This window comes from Papilio machaon, chromosome 14, assembly GCF_912999745.1.
Source record: "Papilio machaon chromosome 14, ilPapMach1.1, whole genome shotgun sequence".
NCBI classification, from domain to species: domain Eukaryota; kingdom Metazoa; phylum Arthropoda; class Insecta; order Lepidoptera; family Papilionidae; genus Papilio; species Papilio machaon.
The window spans coordinates 6223406-6244354 of NC_059999.1; the positions used below are offsets into that span (position 1 = coordinate 6223406).

General features: G+C 34.3%; 1 protein-coding gene across 1 annotated transcript in view; it reads left to right on the forward strand.

The window, feature by feature from the left end:
- LOC106708366 (interference hedgehog) overlaps window positions 1–10899 on the forward strand; it is a 42360-nt gene extending 31461 nt beyond the window's left edge. Inside the window, exons 3-16 of the mRNA XM_045680823.1 lie at window positions 570–796; window positions 2089–2283; window positions 2743–2912; window positions 3231–3429; window positions 3650–3866; window positions 4225–4355; window positions 4746–4830; window positions 5863–5969; window positions 6236–6360; window positions 7304–7457; window positions 8067–8267; window positions 8658–8862; window positions 9513–9607; window positions 10431–10899. Of these exons, the coding sequence (XP_045536779.1) occupies window positions 570–796; window positions 2089–2283; window positions 2743–2912; window positions 3231–3429; window positions 3650–3866; window positions 4225–4355; window positions 4746–4830; window positions 5863–5969; window positions 6236–6360; window positions 7304–7457; window positions 8067–8267; window positions 8658–8862; window positions 9513–9607; window positions 10431–10538 (2219 nt within the window). The 3' untranslated portion in view covers window positions 10539–10899. The remainder of the gene's footprint in view (window positions 1–569; window positions 797–2088; window positions 2284–2742; window positions 2913–3230; window positions 3430–3649; window positions 3867–4224; window positions 4356–4745; window positions 4831–5862; window positions 5970–6235; window positions 6361–7303; window positions 7458–8066; window positions 8268–8657; window positions 8863–9512; window positions 9608–10430) is intronic.
- The last annotated feature ends 10050 nt before the right edge of the window (window positions 10900–20949 follow it).

Consider the following 20949-nt stretch of genomic DNA (forward strand, 5'->3'; position numbering starts at 1 on the left):
TAAAAAAATACAGTCGAATTGATAACCTCCTTCTTTTTGAAGTCGACTAATAATTGAAGTAAAATCCGCCATAAAACCTGAAGATTAAAAAAAAACTCCGTTGCCATTGTTATTCCCAACTAGAAAGGGTAAGTAAGATCACAAAAACTTATCTAAAAAGTATACTCACGGCATTGTTAATTTTTAATTAATTCCAATCTAAAATACATACCAGTCGTCTTGACGATTACAGTACGTTATTTAGTATTCATACATAACAATAGTTTCTTGTTGTCTTTGAATACTAAATTATGTTATTACAAGCCAACATGATTACTAATATAGATGTCCAATGGAGTGTCGACGTATTTGATATACGTACCTACACTCTATTAATATGTAAACTTAATTATAAATAAATCAATATTAGCTCAGTGGGTGAATTATTGTCACTTGTTGCTAGTGGATAACGATTCGAATCGAAATCCTTTCGCCAATTTAAGGAAATCTCTAAAATGTATGCTAATTTCTACCTATTCCTTTGTTTTATTACGTGTGTTATTTTTTAAAATATTAATCATTTCTTACAGAGATCGGTATGGGCTTTACAAAGTACCCGGAGTCAGTGACCGCACCGGCAGGTGACGAGGTTGCCTTTGAATGTTCAGTGGAAGTGCCCTGTGAAAGACTTACGTGGAGGTGGAAACCTGAACACGAAGACAGTTGGAGAGATGTAGAGGGGACTAGTGATAGTGACAGCCTGTCTACAAAACTTGTGGTAGATGTTAAAGAAGATACGCCTAATTCGTTATATCAGGTGTGTATCAATAATTCCTAACATTATGACATCTTTCGTAGGATGTAGAGTCGTTTACAGGCGTAAATAATATGTAATTAAAAAAAATGAATATTCTGGTCTTTTCTCATCCTCTCATCAAGATTTCATTAACTGTGTTCACGTGGTGCTTTCGTATACCTTATGTTTTCACTGTTGAAGCAACTGTATTGTTATCTCTGTCTATTGGAAGAGAATAAGAGGGACGATAGTTGTGTTCATATGCTTCGGTAGTGAAAACCCGCGGTTATGTCTGCAGGGTATTAGATGAGATAAGATGCCAGGCGACGTGAATCATGTTCGAGACGCAGGTAGAAACCTGTCTTCGTGATCTCAGGAATTTTATAACCGGATCCTTGTTATATTTAGATTATGTAATAATAGTAATTTCATTGAAGAAGATTTTGATAAAGTAATGATGGATTTCTTTGTTTTAAACACCATGAATTAATTAAATTATTTTCGCCGTATTATTATTGATACAAGCCACGGAAAAATCGTACATAATTATAAATAATGTTAAAAATTGCAGTAATTAAAAACATATCAATGAAAAACGATATTATCGCGTAAAGTAGTCTTCCGACGCGACGCCCAGGAAATTAATGCGATGCAGATACGTCATTTATTAATTTATTTAAAGACTAACTTTTACCTGCGTCTCCGTGCGTGCGTCTTCACGGAATTAAGAAAAAACTTAATTACTTTACATGATCTGCCAGACTATGTTCTACATCTATCTCAAATTTCATCGAGATTCGTTGACCCGTTCTTTAGGTTATTTCTAAAACAACCATACATCCAAACATTCGCATTTGTGATATTAGTAGGTTTTCTTAACGTAAAAAGCTATCTCACATTAAGGTGCACTCGGAGAGGAGAGTGATAACAGAATTAGCTGATATATCTACCAGAAGCAATTTAGACACTCCTATTTTAGTACTTGACATTAGACACGTCGGTGTAGTAATTGACGTCTACTGTTGTTCTCTTCATCAAAATCTAATAAAAGATGTTAAAATTCACTGTTTATTCTAAATTAGTTACATAAATTGACTTAACATTATGCTTTTTCCCCTATTATTTATTAAGGTACTCATGTGCGATTCGAGTGATCTTCGTACTACGAGTATTAGTTTAACACGTTCTTTACCTAACCTAACTTAATTTTTATCCAGTGTCGGCGAATCGTCTAGCAAATCGATGCTAGTCCAGTGTATGCACCACCCGAGAAAATGTAATTTACTTGTTTTAAATGGCTTTTGTATTTCCAGTGTGTAGCGTGGTACGGTGCTATCAGCGTAGTATCCATCCCCGCTCGGCTGGCCATTGCGAAACTGGATTTGAGCAGAAACACCGCAGAGAAGCGTGTGATAGCCGCTCCTTTGCACAATACAGTGGTATTGCATTGCAAAGAGCCACTTTCTGAACCACCCGCTGTGTTAAACTGGTGGAAAGAAGACGGAAAGGTGAATGAGATTTAAGCATTTTGAATGCTACACTCAGAGACGTACATATAATGGTCTTTTTAGTGTAGATTTCTCTTACTGAATCCTCCAACTACTGAATAAGTGTCCAATTAACTAATTAGTTGTGTTAATTGTGTGTTAAAATTATTTATGGTTTCGGCACTTTAACCCATTAGTTACTCAGTATGAATGATTTGTTATTTATTAATAACTATACTAAATAAATTGGCGATATGATATTTGTTTAATGAATGTGTACGACAATATCAGTCGAAATAATTCTACACATGATGTCATCTTTTATCGAAAGGGTCATTCATTGGAGCACTTAGAGGTGAACATGTGGATGGGTCGTTTAGCAACGCAATTTAGCTTACATTTATTAGAGGAAAAGATTATTGCGTAAACATAATGAAAGTGATGCCACACGGTTTAGTTACATCATAGTTTATATTCCAGACAAAGAAGCAACTGGACACTCCACACGGTGTGTTAGTATTACACAATGTGTCTACAGCTGACAGTGGTGTGTACGGCTGCACGGCCACCAATGAGCTTAGTGTGCAGACAATAGACCTGCCTGAAAGGACATACTTGAAAGTCCAGCACGAAGGGAACGGTCAAGAGAGGTATGTCTTTCTGTCTTCTAAGGAGATCCCTAAAATTTTTGTTACAATCAACCAGGATGTTTTTAATATTGTAGAGAACATAGAGTAGATAGTTTTTGTAATTTAAAACCCTATTTAAATTCCATTTAGTAGTGGTTTAGTAATAAAAGTAGATTTATAATAAAATTCTTATGAATTACCTAAAATTATACCGATTTTCTGATGATGTAAATACCTATTAAGATGTGTAATAGACTAGGTCTTAGAGAAACACAACAATCCTAGCCGTTAGTGTACTGCTTGTCTCTTCTAATATTTTAATCTGTAATATCTTAACAGATTTCTAGAGACAGAAGACTACGTGGGCACCAAGGATTCTGAAGGCACACTAACAGTGTCTGTGAAGATAGACGGCGCCTTACGGCTTTGGTGCGGCGCTGTGGGCACTCCGCCTCCGCGGGTCACCTGGACCAGAGATGGACTCCAAGTGTCCAACAGAGATGCGCTGTTTGTACAACCGTTTACAGTTCGAGATGAGGTATTTTCTTCTTGTGTTTTACATGATAGATGAAGGTATTATCTTTAACGTTAACCTTTTTCTTAATTTTCATCCTTAATTGTTGCCTGTTTGTCCCCACAAAATTAGATTTCTAGTTAAAAAGTTAGTAAAGATACTCACTTGCTTTAGTCTAATGACGATGTCTTAACTCATTTGAATTCAAGGAATGAGAAGTCATCAGTTAAACTATCTTTCCCAGGGTATTTACTCCTGTTCAGCCAATGGTATTCGAAGGTCGTGGAAAGTTGTGGCATTATTCCCCCCATATTGGGAGGGGACCGCTGATAATGTGAATGCAAGCGAAGGAGGGAGCGCAAGGGTCACTTGCGGATTGCCTAACGGTCAACCAACTCCCACCGTTCATTGGTTGCTCAACGCTGAATTGATGAGGAACGGCAAAGGGATAAAGACCAATGGTGAGTAAATAGACTCATTTATTCTTTCTTTTATTTCTTATCTTAGGAATAGATTAACAACCTGTGAGTCGCTGAGTGAGTCAGACACTGTGTTAACTTGCAAATGGGCCGCCATACCATACCCATATATCTAATACTATACCACATTTATGAAGAGCAATAGAAAGGTGATGTAAAGATAAAAAAAAATCTTGGTATTTCGCTTTAAAATTATCAAAACCAGGAATTATTTTTCAAATACTCATTTTACTAATTGTTTACTTAATTTTGCATAATGTATAAAAACTTGACCTTGATTCCATCGAATGTTAATTCGTGATGTGACTAAAGATGGTACGTGTTACCCTTGATCTTGTAGACACGGACCTGTACATCGAGCACGTGGAGAAGCGGCACGCAGGCATTGTGCAGTGCGTGGCGTGTAACGCGCTCGCCTGTGCCTTTGACGCGGCTATGCTCACTGTCGTGCCAGTGCAGATATCTGACCAGGTTATCTATTTTTACCAACCATTTGAAGCTCAAACATTTTGTAATAACTTTCCGGTTAATGATTGTGCTGAAATTTCATATGTATGTGTAAATCGTGTGACAGTGCAATATTATTATGTCGTGGTGCTGATCTGATGACGGAGTTGGAAGGTGGCCATAGGAACTTCGCAATTAAATGACATCTTATCAAGTTTTGGGTCGTTTGAATCGACTTCACGAATACTCTGTTTTTTTTTTAGTTCTTTAAACTAACAAAGAACAAAAACCGATAAATATCATTTTGACATTTTTTTTTATTATGATGCATATTTTTCACACTTTTCAAAAAAAAAAAAAAGATATCAGTTTTTGTTCCGACGTTCCTCATTTGTAAATAATTATGTGGTTTAGGATTACACTGCGGAGGCGCCCAAAGCACACGTCCCTTCTCAGCCTCCGAAACGTCATAATAAGAAGAACTCGAGAAAACATAAAGGTAAATATTATTATTTATGTTATCTTACTAATATTATACATGCGAATGTTTAGTTGGATGTTTGTTTGAAGGTATCTCCTGAACGGCTCAACGGGTCTTGATGAAATTTAGCACAAACGTAGAACATAGTCTAACACACAGACTACTTATTTTTTTTTAATTCCGCGTAGACGGAGTCGCGAGCGATATCTAGTATTACATTAAATGTATTTTAATCCTGAAAAGATATAGTTTTTAGACAATAGTATAGAAATTTTCAATAATGTGGTGAAGCTACCGAAGGAAAACTGGCTAAGTTTTTAAATATTAGTTTATTGGGAGCTGAGCTAACAACAACTCTGTCAGACATCCCTAGAGAAGATAGAGACATCTACTCATTCGTATTTTAACAATAATATCTTTTTAATATTTTTTTATAAATAACCAGTAATTATCATAAAGGTTAATGTGAAACTAGAAACTCTATTAAATACTTTTTTCAATTTAAAAATATTGGATTCGATATAAAAAATACTATTGTGACGTCATAGTATGGTCACAAGGTTAGCGACTCACAAATTTACCTCAAAATGAAGGGGAAAATTTGCAAAACCATCGTAAAACCTGTCATGATGTATGGATCCGAATGTCGGGCTGTTAAAGGGACGGATGAAAAGAGAGTACATGTGGCGGAAATGTTAAGATGAATGTGTGGAGTAACAACAGTGGATAGGATATGACATGAGTATATTAGAGGAAATCTGAAAGTAGCACCGGTAGTAGAAAAATTGAGAAGTAAAAGGTTAGCGTGGTATGGACATATAATGAGGAGGGAAGAATCGCATGTGGCAAAGAGAACGTTAAATATTAGTGTGGAGGTACATCGGTAGAGGTAGGCCTAGGAAGAGATGGATAGATTGCGTGAAAGATGACATGATCAAGAAGGGGGTGACAATGGAGATGACGGCAGACAGATTCATTTGGAGGACGGAAACCTGGTGCACCGACCCTATGTAATTGGGACAAGGTCAAAGAGATGATATTTTGTTGCAGCTGTAATGATCCCACCTTCGCGTCCCAACGTGACGCGGATGTCAGACGAGAGTGTCATGGTGTCATGGTCCAATGCTAAAGAGGGATTGCCCATACAGTTCTTCAAGGTAACATTTAATTACGATAAGTTTGCGGTACTTAGAGTACTTAGTGTACCATTTGTATTTAACAAGATGACTTAAAATTGTTTTAGTTTTAGTTTAGTTGGTTTCTGAGACTTATTTCTAAAAAAGAAACGACAGAAATTTTATACAAGGATTTTAGTCTCAGAAACCAACTATTAAAAAAAGTTTATACTTAAAACTAATCTATAGTCTAATATTTTAATGAGATCTCCAAGTGAAAGTTAATACTTCAATGAAAACATCATCAGGTACAGTACAAGGAAGTGAGCAACTCCAGCAACTCCAGCGGGCAATGGCACACCGCAAACTACGATATACCTTCATACATACACGCATTTGAGATTGATGGACTCCTGCCTGATAAGTTTTACAAGTAAGTTTTTTTAATTTTTTTTGACTAGCAGTTGCCCGGGACTTTTTTTCAGGGGGGGGGGTATTAAGATCTGGGGGAAAGGCAGGGTTATGTGAGATTTGACTGAGTTTCCGACTATCCCTGACTATCATCGACTGAATATGACACTCAAGGAATGAATTCAAAATAAATGATATTTTCTACAAGTCAAAATCTGTTCAGTCGTTTAGGCTACAAACAGACATAACAATTACTTAACTAAAATGACTTAAAATTCAACGAAAATAGATTATTCTTTTTGGTTATTTCAACGTTTAAATTTCTTATATTCAATGTTCTTTGCAGAGATTGTATTTTATTACAGTTCATAAAATACTTTTACAAATATAATATTACAACTGATATTTCTGGAGCAAAATTATTTCGAGTTCTGTTATTTATAATAATATTAGTTATACAGGGTGTATTCAAATAATATTTAAAATAAGCTATGCAGATGCACCGACTGTTTCAAATTTTTACCGACGAAAATATGATATCTCTCAAAAGTTACTCAACTTGAAATTACATTTCGTCTGGAGCGAGTTTTGTTTCACTTAGATCAAATACATTTATAAATATCTCTCTATAAGTTATCTACACAAGAATATTATAAAGTGGCAAGATTTGTATTTTCGTATGGAATAAATAAACTCAAAAACTACTGGACCGATTTCAAAAACTGTTTCGCTATTAGATAGGTACATTATCACTGTAACATAGGCTATATTTATTACTTGAATTACTTTTAATTCCGCACGGAAGTTGTGGCTATAAGCTAGTGAAATAAAGTACAGAAAAGTTTATTCTTAACTTAAACTCACTTTCTGATGAAATAGCAATGTGTTCATAGTCCGGCAGTTCTCACTTTGGCAGAGGGACTTCTTCGTCACCGGATTGCTTTCATAATGTTTCAAATGCTTAGGTTCCGTATAGCGGCAGTGTACTCGAACCAGGACAACAAGTTGGGGCGCAGCAGCCCGCGGTTTTATCTGCAGCGCGGCGGTCAGAGCCCGCGCGCTCCCGTGCTCACCAAGGCTACTGCTACCTCGCCTCACTCTATACAGCTAGAGTGGACTGTAAGTATATAATAGGGTATTTCTGGTGGATGTATACACCTGGAGCGGACTTTAAGTACATCAAATATTAAGGGATCTCTTGTGAATGTATACACCTAGAGCGGATTGTAAGGATATCAGATAATAGGAGATTTCTGGTGGATGTATACATCTGGAGTGGACTGTAAGTACAAAACGAAAGTGGCGTCCTCTGGTGGATGTATACATCTGGAGTGGACTGTTCGTATATCAGTCAATATACGGCGTTTGGTGGATATTTTTATATCATAAGGTGGCAAACGAGCTAGCGGCCATCTCTATTCGCTAAAATAGCGAAGTAACCGCTGCCAATAGTCATCTGCAATTGCAGATGCGCTGCCTACCTTTAATTGCTGAAATGTAAATCCATACTAGGATGCACTGCATAAAAAATAATCTCTTTAGATCATGGTCTATGGGCAGGAGTTGCTTCGCCATTTTGGCGAATTTATGCCGCTTACTGATTTGCCACCTTACAATATTTATAAGATTTATATTCCTTGTCTTACATACATTCATCGTCTGTTAAACCGTTATATTCACTTATTTAGTTTTTATTTTCGTGATCTCTATAGTAATGTGTTTGTACAGTGGTCTAGTTCTGGGGGTGTTGAGGCGGAGGGTTTCTACGTGTACTACCGCGCGGTGTCGTCAGCGGGCGCGTATGAGAAGGTGTCTGCGGGCGGCGGCGCACGCGCACTGCGTCTTGATCACCTCGCTCCTGACACCGCATACGAGCTCAAAGTACAGGCTTATACTGCGCAGGCACCTTCAGACTTCAGTGCGATACTTGTAAGTCGACTTTTTAATCAACTGAACATTTATTATCTAGTCTAGAATTCAACTTTAATTGATAATTATCAAGTTTTTCGTTGTTCTATATTTTAAGAGAGTTACTCATCAAATGGCATTTCTACTAGTTTTAGTAAATATAATATTACTTTTAGATCGCAAATATAATCACACTAGCTATCGCCTGCGATCCCGTCCGCGTGGAATAAATTCAAAAACTTAAAGTAGTCAGTGTTCTTCCAGACTATGCTTTATTTCTATGCTAAATTTAATCGCGATCCATGCCACCGTTCTAGACATACCTTCAAACATCCATTAATTTATCCATCCATCCAAACATTCACATACTAGTAAGAAGTAATGGAAAAAGGAATGTTTTTATGTAACCAGGACGCGAAGACACACAAGTCTCTAGTACCGACAGTATCCAGTAGCACGGAGGGTGTGGGGGGTGCGGGGGGTGCAGGGGGTGCAGGGGGTGCGGAGCGCGCGCCCGCCGCGCTGGTGACGGCGGGTGGGGCGCTGGGTGTGGCCGCCATACTGCTCATACTGCTCGTCACGCTGCTGCTCTGTCGCCGCGCCAAGAGACCTACCAGTTAGTATTATAGCGTAAGAAGAGGGGAGAAGTGGCCCATAAAGTTAAAAAAATAATATGTTGTTAAGTTTAAAGTTGAAATTTTTTAAGAATTACCAAGGTCACTAAACGTCTTTATCCAATAAATTTCCGCTACTTAGACCAAATTTTCAGTAAATCTTATGGGATCTCGGTAGTAAAGTACCTTTACCAACCTTTTGACTGCTTGCTTGCTTTCTGGTTTTCGATGTAATTCAAGTATAACTTGTTTATTACACACACACACATATATATTACAAGGTGGTAAACGAGCTAACGGCCACATGAATTCGCCGAAATGGCGAAGCGACCGCTACCCATAGACATCCGCAATTGCAGATGCGTTGCCTACCCTCAATCGACGAAAGAGGAGACGCACAAAAAGAGAATATTTAACCTTCTTATACATCTCCTCCATCAAATCCTCCTCAAGAAAAAGGGGTGGGAAGGAAAAGAGGAGTAAAATTAGGCCTCCAGCACCACACTCATCAGACTGTACGTGAAATTACTTCCACTTGAGGCCTGTCTTCTGTGAGGTCGTGGTATTTCACTGAGCGAGGACAATTCCTGCAACTGATGTTGTTGCTGACGTCCACCACTGTTAAAACATATATTGGTATATTATGTTTTAGAGGAGAAGGTGTCAGGTCAGGACGCGGGCAGCGGGAACGGTTACACACCAGCTAAAGTACCTATCACTATCACCGCCAACCCCTTGCATGCTGAGGTAAATTATAACTATTTTATCACTTTAATTAATTTTTTTTTACCATTTTATTATCTTTTCTGATTTTTTGTATTGTTTTTTTTATGCTGAACAGAGTGACGAAAGGTAACATTTGTTTATATTTCTTTGTATTAAAATGTAAAATTTTAAATCGTAAAAGTTGATTTTTATTTCTATTTGAATTGTGAAGTTATTTGTCTGGTTGTTAATTTGACTAGTATAGGCAATTGTCAATGCAGAAATTAATAATTTCTTTGTTTAAAAATGTTTCTCTTACTAATATTATAGATGCGTAAGTTTTAATGGATGAATGTATGGCTGTTTTTTATGATGCCTAATTCTAGTCCTCTTTAACTTCTCACCCTTTTCTTATTAGTTAAGGATGGGAAGGGGAGATGAATTTGATGGAGGAGGAGATCCATAGGTTAAATATTCTCTTTTTGTGCGTCTCCTCCTTCGTTGATAGAGGGTAGGTACCGCATCTGCAATTGCGAATGTCTATGGGCAGCGGTCGCTTCGCCATTTTGCCGAATTCATGTGACCGCTTGCTCGTTTGCCATCTTGTAATATAAAAAAAGGTATCTCCATATCTGCTGCATGGATCTGGATAGGTATAGATGTAAAATCCGTACACATAGGCAATATAATCCCGGAAATGTGTACGGTTCCCCTGAGATACGTTTAATTTGCATATTTACACACATTTTATTGAAATTAGGCACAGATATAAAACATACACTTGAGTAACATATAAGATACCCTTTTTTACTCAATTAAGCAGACAAAGTCGCGGGCAAAAGCTAATAATTGATATTATTTTCAGGGAGGTGAAGCAGGTGTAGAAATGTCCTTTTTACACAATAACAACACTGGCAGTAGCGAAGAGACACCACATTCAAGGAAAAACGGCCCCACGCGACAGTACGTTTAATTATACACCTTATTGTTATAAGCATAAAGTCTATATTGCTTTATTGACAGTCAATTGTGATACAAACTGATCGCAATGTTACAAACAGACTTACAGTACAAAATATTTATTATTTTAATAGTAAAGTGTATGTGATTTATATGTCTAGACAAATAAAGGTGAGTATACAATGAACGACGGTATTTGCAGATTCAAATATAAGTCAGCTTGTGAAAATGTGTACAGTGTGACATTGCCTTTATTAGTTGTGATTTTTCAGTGGAAATGTGCTCCTTCAGTGGAAGCACACCTTATTTATTAATTAATTTTGTTATATTGTACTTCGGTACCTGTAGACATAAGGAATTAAAGACAAGTAAAAAAAACGTAGAGTACTCAAAACACGTTGTTTGCTTATTTAATTGTTTTTTTCAAAACGCAATGAAATTTTTAAGATCTGACTTTTTATTAGTGATAAGTAAAATATAGTTAAAGAGATTTGGCGATGTACTTATATATTTTTATGTGTATTTAACTGTATTCTAAGGTTGTGATTGTAATATGCATTTATATGTGTGTTTGTGGATTTCTTTATGTTCATGTGAATATAACGATACGGTACATAAGCAAAAAAAACTTGATAGATGTCAAGGGACACCCGGATGGAACGAAGTTCCTATGAATTATCGTTATATGTTGTCACGTAGTTGCCATGGTTACTATAGCAAAAAGTGTCGTGACAACTTTTCGTAAGAATTTTTTCAGTCTAGCCCCCTTTCACAACGCGCGATAAGGAACTTCGTTCCAAAAACTCAAATCTCTACTAAAAAATCTAATAATCACAAACATTCCGCATACTTCTGAATATATCCAAATATGGATATATTTCGGGCAAATATATCAAAAACGACGACAAACATTTGTCAAATACGTCAATATAGTTTGTCGTAGCGCGTCTACAAACACGTAGCGGCTACGATTACTGCTACGGCCATATGTAGCGCCAAGTGAAGAGCTTCCATTAGGCGCACTAAATCTCAGTATAATGCTACTAATTCTACTGTTACATGCCATTCAATATACCTAGCTTGATGTTAGTGCACAATTTAATTTATACACGTAACCATAAAAAAAATTGTTTTATGAGTGAATATAATCTTAATTCAGTACAACCGTAATTCCTGGCAAGTTCAATTTCATACTAAAAGTTGTTCTGCATTAAAATGTTAGGGAGAAAATTGTAACCGTCCCATAAACAACCATAAATCAATAACAATCAATATGAAATAAAAAAAATAGTCTACACATGGTTAGAAAATTAAAAAATTAAAATATTATTCTAAAATCTATACAGTTATCAGAGCATCTTTTAAAGTGTTACGAAAGAAAGCATAATTGAGATTAATTTACGACCTTTATTATATCGTTATTTATCCGTCAAACTTATGTACCGTTCAGTTATTTTATAAATAAACTGTTGATTGAAAACTATAATAGTATTATAATTTAACTTTTATAGAAGTTAACTTTATATTGGAGATTGATTTTATTTTCTCGCCTTTTATATACAAATTTAGAGGAATACAGAGGACTTGTATTGTTGTTTCTATTTTGTCAAAGAGAATGTAAGAGACATCATCATCATCAGCTCACTATACGTCCCCACTGAGGGGCTCGAAGCCTACCCCAAGTTAGGGGTGACCAGGACATAGACCACTACGCTGGCCCAGTGCGTCTGATACCTTTGAATTTCTTCTCAGATATGTGCAGCATCACGATGTTTTCCTTCACCGTAAGAATGTCGGATAAATGTACATATGTAAATCGAAAAACACATTGTTACATGGCGGGATTCGAACCCAGGACCTGCAGATTGCAAGTTAAGTGCTTAACCTTTGAGCCACCGACGCTCTAAGAGACAAAAATATGTTATAGTCCAGTCATTTAAGCTTAAATTAGGTAAGAATCTCGGAATTCGAGATACCCAGCTGTAAGTCTGTAAATACTTGTATATTGACTCCCTAAAAGTTGTCTCAAAACCTACATATGGTAGGGTGTAAGCAACTATTAAATTTCAAGGTCAAAGGTCACAAAAATCGGTTTTTCGCGCTTTTTTTGGAAATATCTCATTTCCTATGGGTTTTTTGCTATTTGTATTTCTTTTCAATATTGTAGAATACAAAATTCTCTACAAATTTTGTTTAAGAAATTTTTTTATACGGTGAACCGTTTTCGAGATAGAGGGCGGAGAGCGCGCGGTCACAGCATCACTTCAGCCTCCGGTCGAAAACGCGCCATATAGTTGATGAACTATCAATAAATCAATTATTATAAATATTTGTCAAATTAATTAATTACTGACAAATTTGGATGAACTAGCTGCAGCATTTGAGGAAGAAAATTGTTCGGCCCAGAAATTATTAGAGAGTGGAACTTGGAACAAACCTTATTGGCAGTCTATAATTCTCCGAAATCTGTGAAAAGTCTCGATCATCTTCGTTACATGCATTACGTCAAGTCTACAAAACTTAATAAACCTGTGCAGCTTTCAAATATTCCACCAACAAGTGCAGCTGCTGATCAACATTTCAACCGTGTATATTATCAATTTCAAACTTGGTTAGGACATGATTTGGAACCCCAGGTATGGGGTTGGGCAATACGAAACGATTTTCTGGAGCCTATCATGACAATTGTACCACCTGCTCCAGAAGATTTGCTAAATACAATTTTCTGCAACTGCAAGAGTGGCTGTGGTTCGCGATGCGGATGCAGGCAAGCTTGTCTCAATGCTCTACCATATCAGAGCGACATATAATTTCTATATTTTCATTAACAATTCTGCAAGTACATGGGCAGGTAAGTGTTGTTAAATAAATTAATACTGAATAAAAAGTGGATAAGTTAGGCAAGAAATGATAAAGTAGAATATAATAGTTAATAAAAAATTGACAAATATTTATAATAATTGATTTATTGATAGTTCATCAACTATATGGCGTGTTTTCGACCGGAGGCTGAATTGATGCTGTGACCGCGCGCTCTCCGCCCTCTATCTCGAAAACGGTTCAACGTATAAAAAAAAAATGTAAACAAAATTTTTAGAGAATTTTGTATTCTACAATATTGATGAGAAATACGAATAGCAAAAAACTCATAGGAAATGAGATATTTCCAAAAAAAGCGCAAAAAGCCGATTTTTGTGACCTTTGACCTTGAAATTTAATAGTTGCTTACACCCTACCATATGTAGGTTTTGAGACAACTTTTAGGGTGTCAATATACAAGTATTTACAGACTTACAGCTGGGTATCTCGAATTCCGAGGTGAACTTACTAAAATGACTGGACTATTATACAAGTCGCTGTTTTGGTATAAATTCAGATTGTAAAAGCTTAGAATTGGCAGATGTTATTGTTCGAGTGTATTCAATTCTATAATCTTTATAACGTGATAATGACATTTGTATATTTTTATTTTCTGTTAATGCCTATTTTAAAAAAAGCTACTCAATCATTTCGTATAAGACTGAGATGTTTAAAACATTAAGATAATTTAGTTTATTCTGTATTAAAATATAATATTAACATTAAAAATTGTATTATTTTATCTCTATTCAGCCCTTTTAATCAGTATTAATTAGGTTATATGAACCAATGTTCATCATCATCAGTTCACTATACGTCCCCATTGAGGGGCTCGGAGCCTACCCCAAGCTAGGGGTGACTAGGCCATAGTCAACCACGCTGGTCTAGTGCGGGTTGACTTCACACATATCATTGAATTTCTTTTCAGATATGTGCAGCATCACGACGTTTTCCTTCACCGTAAGAACATCGGATAAATGCACATATGTAAATCGAAAATCGAAAAACACATTGGTACATGGCGGGATTCGAACCCAGGACCTGCAAATTACAAGTTAAGTGCTTAAACTCTGAGCCACCGACGCTTTAACCAGTGTTCATTTACTCTAAATTCCTGTAACTTAGTTACCAACTTGTTTTAAAATTAACGATGACTTAAATCGGAGATTTATTAAAAAATATTTTTACCGTCACATATTGTATTTGCAAACCTTGCAGAGGTTCGATATCATTCGACAATTATTGGAATGACCGAAACTGGAGATCTTGAGACTTTTAGATACGTATTGATTTTATGATCTTTCGCCTTAGGCTTATATGCATTTAAAATGTGAGCAAAAAGTTTATTAAAATAAACAAGTAATTCTAAATTATAAGTTTCTTAGAAAAATATATATCTCTCATACAACTATAATTTGCAAGGAAAAGTGCAGTGAATTCATCGTAAAGTAAAAAGGAAGGAACAGAGTCTGAACGCTCTCTGAACACTGCTAATTTGAGTTTTGTAGTGTGTGTCTCGACTGTTTTTTACATGATCTAACACAGTGCTTCTCAAACTTTGTATTACCCGCATTAAGAGAAAGTGAACACTTAGCGGCCTTAAAAATTCTTTTATCATGAATTTTATAATAATGAGACATGTCTGAGGCAAGACCGCAGGATTTTGTCAGCCACTTTGACATATGGGTAATGAAAAATAAAGTAGTCGATCTTAATAGGTTAGTGTGATGCTTAGTGATGGATGTATGGATGTATTGTGGATGGCAGACTTGCCAATTCCCCCCCCCCCTCCCTCTACTCTCGGGCACCCATCCTCTTATTCTCGTTATAAGAATTTATTATAGTTGGATTACAATACGACGACTTGTAATGCATTTTAAATTGGATTACTCACGACTCTGTTAAATGAAGTTACGAGCTACACAATAAAATGACAAGAAGAAATTACATACAAAAAATCTAGATACTTTTTGACGAATTTATAACCAAAAATTCCTAGAAAATTTTAGCGGAATTATGTCACACCCAATTATGATATTTACAATTAAATTGAATTAAATTACTTTCAGTATCTTACTTCAGAAAAGTTATTTAACAAAATTAAGAATAAAAGTTACTTTCAAGCAAAGTCCTTTACTAAAGTGAAAATTAACTGTTAATTACTTCTGAGGGACTTTTATTCCTTATGAGTTAATTAATTCTTTGTATTGTGTCGTTATTTAGAAGTCAACTTTTTTTTATACATCATATTTTGTTATGTAAATTTTTGCTTACATTATTTCAAGTGCTTCAAACAATTTAAACGATTTTTTAATTGTTTTAAAGGACATAAAACTACATAAATAGCATTTCTTATTATTTCTTTGGTAAGTTTGTTCGTGCAAACGTTAATTTCTGTGAACACATTGTGGAGAAAACAATTACAAACAGTTGTTGTTCAAACGTATGACGTCATACGGCCAACTCGCTTCTCTAATAAAGTTTAAGGGAAATTGCTTCGTTAATCCTCAGGCATCTCTCGTACGCTCCGCAAACATTTTTAATTGTTAAAACTTTTAAAAACTTTAACATCGTCGAGATAAAATTGTAGTAGAAAATTTTTATGTTGAGTGAAAAGATACAAGCTCTCATAAGTTGTACCACTGCGAAAGAAAAAAAATAGCGTCGACATACTTTTTTATTGCTACTTACTTTGATCAATATTCCTCATCAGTTTATGAACATTCCCACTGATGGTATCAATCCTACCGTGAATTTATTCCCAGATATGTTTACGTAGCATCACGTTGTTTTCCTTCAGCGTAAGACTATCGAAGAGGGGATGGAAGCTTGATTAATATTATTTTGGATTAATAATGATTTTGACCCTTTTTTCATCTATAGTTAAAAAATTCTACTTGATTATATGAATTAAGACGACTTATGAAAATGTCTTACGAAACGACTTAAATTTAAAATAATATGGATTTGTTATTTGTGTTTATTTTTATCAATAAACTTTTATCTTTATAAGTTTACAAATAAGATTTATCCATGGATTTTACTTCCTTTTCCGTAAATAAAAGTGTATGAAAAAACAAATCTTAGATAACAAAAACTTTTCTAGTTAGAAGTTTTAGCCGACAAGTTTCAAAGTTGATTTCCAATGTGGGTTGTATTGTATTTGACATCTATTTAACACTGTTTTGAGTTATCTAAGTAACATATAGAGTTTTTATGTTTCCTTGGAAAAATGTATTTGTTTACATATAGTCAAAAGTTTTGGGTATTATGAAATATTTTCCTGTGTGACAGTTCGTATGTTCAGATAATAATTTTCATTTAAGATTTTTTACAGAAATGTCTCTTCAAGCTATTTGATTTATAGAGACTTACGAGTATACAATTAAAAAAATATTGTTTCTTTGTTCTGAATAAACTGAAGAAATCAGTAGAATTATACTGAAAATAGACGATTACCTTTTAATTTCATCTGCCAGTCAAAAAGTATATGTACAGTTCAAAGCATCGTCTTAGTAGCAATTGTATTTCTACATAAAATAATTATTGTTTCGTAAGTTAATTACTCGTAGTACAAAATTACAAATAATGTTGTGTTTGAATGTACTGGTATTATTCCTGAGTATAATTTTATCTGTATCAACATGGATGTTTTATTAACTCCATAGTTCGTTAACCAATCAGTTTAAAATAACAGCCTGTAGAGATATTGTATTAAATCAAAGCTATTTATAAATAGAATGAACTCAGCCGAGCGTTCCTATAACATTATGTTTTCATATTTCTGAAATGAATAGGTGTTTTTTTGTATATAACGTATGAGACCTAGTAAAATAGGTAACTGGGAGGTTAATTTTCATCACGGACACGCATTAAGTATGCATAATTAGCTTATTATGCATAATCAGCAATTGTTATCTGAGTCGAATTTCTCTTTGGTCACTCGTCTTTTATACTTTATTGAGAAATTTAATAAACACGTAGAAAAGATATTAAAAATTGAATATTAGCTCAACTATCGTAAACTCAACTAAGTTAAATGAAGAAAAATGTTCTCTGGCAGATGTAAAAAATGTATAATTATACCGCCCGAGGGGTTCGTCGAGATTTTACGAAGAAGAAATAACATAGTACAATATTAAGACCGCTTGAAAATATACTTGATAATTGGTAGAAAATAAAATTATATTTGCATTGGAAGGATAAGGTATGTACAGCATAAACGAATAAAATTTATAATCTGTCTACGGGGCAAAACCGTAACACCAGATCTACGAGGCAAAACCGTAGCGTCATACCTGAAGAAGTGATAACTTTATGTGCATAGACTGTGCAGTTGGCCGGTTTTATTCATTATTAAATTTACACTTTTGTGGTTTAAGATAGTAAATTTAATAGTATAAATACTATTATTATTGATGCGAAAGTTTTGAAGGAATTGTAGTTGTTTGTTACTACGTAACTCTAGATTGTCAACAGTGTTAGGTTACGATCTGGAATAGGGCATAGTGTACAGTGTTTATTTTTAATTCCAGGTGAACGGGTCACGGGTGACAGCTTGTTCTATTATAAACTTATGTTATAATTGAAATGCTGTATCTTCTTCATGACATACCGTTTGATTATGATTAAGTTAAAAAAATCGTGGCTTTATATTTGCTTAATTGCTTTTTTATGCAAGACGAATAATTGTTATGGAGTAAGAACCCTTACTTTTACTTTCACCTTTAATATTTCTTTCAATTAATGAAACACGCTTTTTGCAACAAGTTAAACGGAGCGTAACAAGAAAAACATTTTTGAAACAAATAAAGGTTTATTTTTGTTATTTGAGCGAGCACTCAGGGTAATTGTCTTGAATATAATTTGCATAAACAAGCCGGGGTTTTAACGTCGAGTTAAAAATAACACAATAACTTGTAAATTAAACTTGAAGACTCCTTTTACTTAAATTATTACTTTGACTTTTGTCAGGGACGTACTTGGATGCTATTTTAAAACCCCATTTTTATACATTTCATAAATATTTCTATCCATTTAATGAACAATAATTTATTAATTAAAACGGTAATAAGATTAAGTTTAGGTTTGACTGTTAAATGTCGAATGACGAAGCCAAACTGTTGTATTATTCGTAGCCATTTTTGTGAACAGCGAAAGACTTAAAAAAAAACTTTATTATTTTATTTATTGTTTGATTCACAAAAACTAAAATATATTCACATACCATTTGATACGTCTGCAGTATTTCTTATTCTGCAAACCGCTCGATGATTTAAAATGAAATCGTAAATTTGCACAGTCCAATGTTGCAGTCTAGACAAGGATTCTTACTCTGTGCGGTACAAATTCAATTCCACGTACGATTCTGTATTTACCACAACGTCATCTGTTATCCATATTCCACAGTTAAGCTCTAATCATGTTAACGAATGTGCATTTTTAAAACCGATTCTATTTGGTACGATAAGGGAAATTTTTGGTTAGTCTTAAACCAAGTTTGTTTAGAATCTAATCTTTAATGATAATGGTAATTTTAATTAGGTTTAAATAAAAACATTTCTTGTGATCAAAATTTAAGCTTAAGTTTCCATAATAAATTTTGAATATACACCCAATCATTAGCGTTATGTTGTAATTTTAAACCGGTAATTTAAATGCACTTAAGTGAATTGGCGGAACATGTAGTAACTAAATCGGTCACCGTCCGCCGTAGCTCTTATCAATCTACTTAAAGCTATCATGAAAATTGCTAAACCATTCAGCTAATTAAATAATATATAGCTAAGCTATGTCAGCTAAAACATTACGTTGCAGCTTCCTCATATGTTCAAAAACCCTATAATAATATTTTAAAAATCCCCCAAGCTAGAAAATACTATTCAAAACATTTAATTTGTAGATAAGGTTATGTTATCGAACAACAAAATCTTTTTGAACCGAGTCTAAATAAATGTAAAGCCTCTAAAAATCGAATGAAATACATTCGTTCATTCTATCGTACATATAACTCTTCATAATATTTATTCATTTTTATTTACTAATTTAAAATGATCAATTGAATAACTTCTATTACAGGGAATTTATAATTTTATTACAAACCGCAGTTAACATTTTCTAAGTCAGTCAGTTCATAACAACGTCGTTTGCATGACATCTACATAATATTAAGCTAATTAACAACGACCTAATTAACCTATATTGTTATTCCAGCAACTACGACACATATGTAAGTTCAATTGTGTCTTATGTTAATACAGAATAAATACACAGATGAGTATATAATATTATATACATGTTGTTATATATTTAAGATATAAATTATATAATATTTGGAACGTGGATAAATTGATAACATAAGCACGGCAGCCACATACATTTATTTCGTTGTTAAAATCCTTATTTAAAACTATTTAGTAGTACATCTTTATATTAATTAAAAGGTAGCGCGGGAGACTAGTAAAAAGATGGGTAGACGAAATAAGGGCAGTAGCGGGCCATACTTGGACCAGAACGGCAATACAAAGAGAAGAATGGAGGAAGTTGGAAGAGGCTTATGTCCGTAACGAGCACACAGATAGTACAAGAAATAAAGAAATGTAACTATTAGACAATATGTAATTATGTAACTATCTGAATAAAGGCTATTATTATTATATTATTATTAGATTATTATTATAATATTTATATTAATTATTTCAATCAAAGTTTAGTATCTACTACATCTCGTTGTTAAGACTTCCCGTGTGATTCTCTTCTACTTTCGTCTATATTTTTACTGTACAAAAAAGGCAAAGGTTTTGTTGGCCAGTATGCCACCTTTTTGGTAGAATTTTTTAATTAAATTTATTTTTAATTCTGCAGAACGTGAATATTTTCGTTGTAATCGCTATTTCTGTCCATGCAATATGATATCGTACAATTAGATCAAAATAAAATGATTCTACACCCACTCATTTTCTTAGCCTACAGTAATCTGAAATCTGATATTATTACACTTTTATTCGTGGCAAAAATAAACGCTTAAAAGTTCCATGTCGCTATATATTTAAAATACGATAATGAACTCACGAGGCAAGTTGGTGACATTGTGGTACTGAAAGTCTTAATCTGTGAGCCTTTGTTGCCGTACTAAATGTACATCTCGTTTCAATACAACGCAACGGTAAGAAGTTTTTTTAACAGGAATATATGCAATGTGAAATTTATAAGTCTTAGTGTAAAGTGCTTGTCTATGATTATGGTTTTGGATTAGATTAAGATGGAAAGATGGAATGGAATAAAATATAATGTGGGTAGACTTAAAATTAATCTACGATCAAAGTTGCTCTTTTCTCTGACAATTCTTTGAGTAAAACTATGTCCAGTGATTCTTTTGTGGCATTAAAATTGTTACAAAAGATTTTTTTTTTAATTTTAACAGCGATCTTTGTTCGGTTAGAACTTCATTTTATAGTCTTGAATAAACCGATCCCTTTTAGAGTTGTTTAAAAGAATATTGTCTTTTTATTTCGTTCAGATATAGACTAGACTTTTGTTCTCTTAAACGCGAAAAGAAAGCCTCA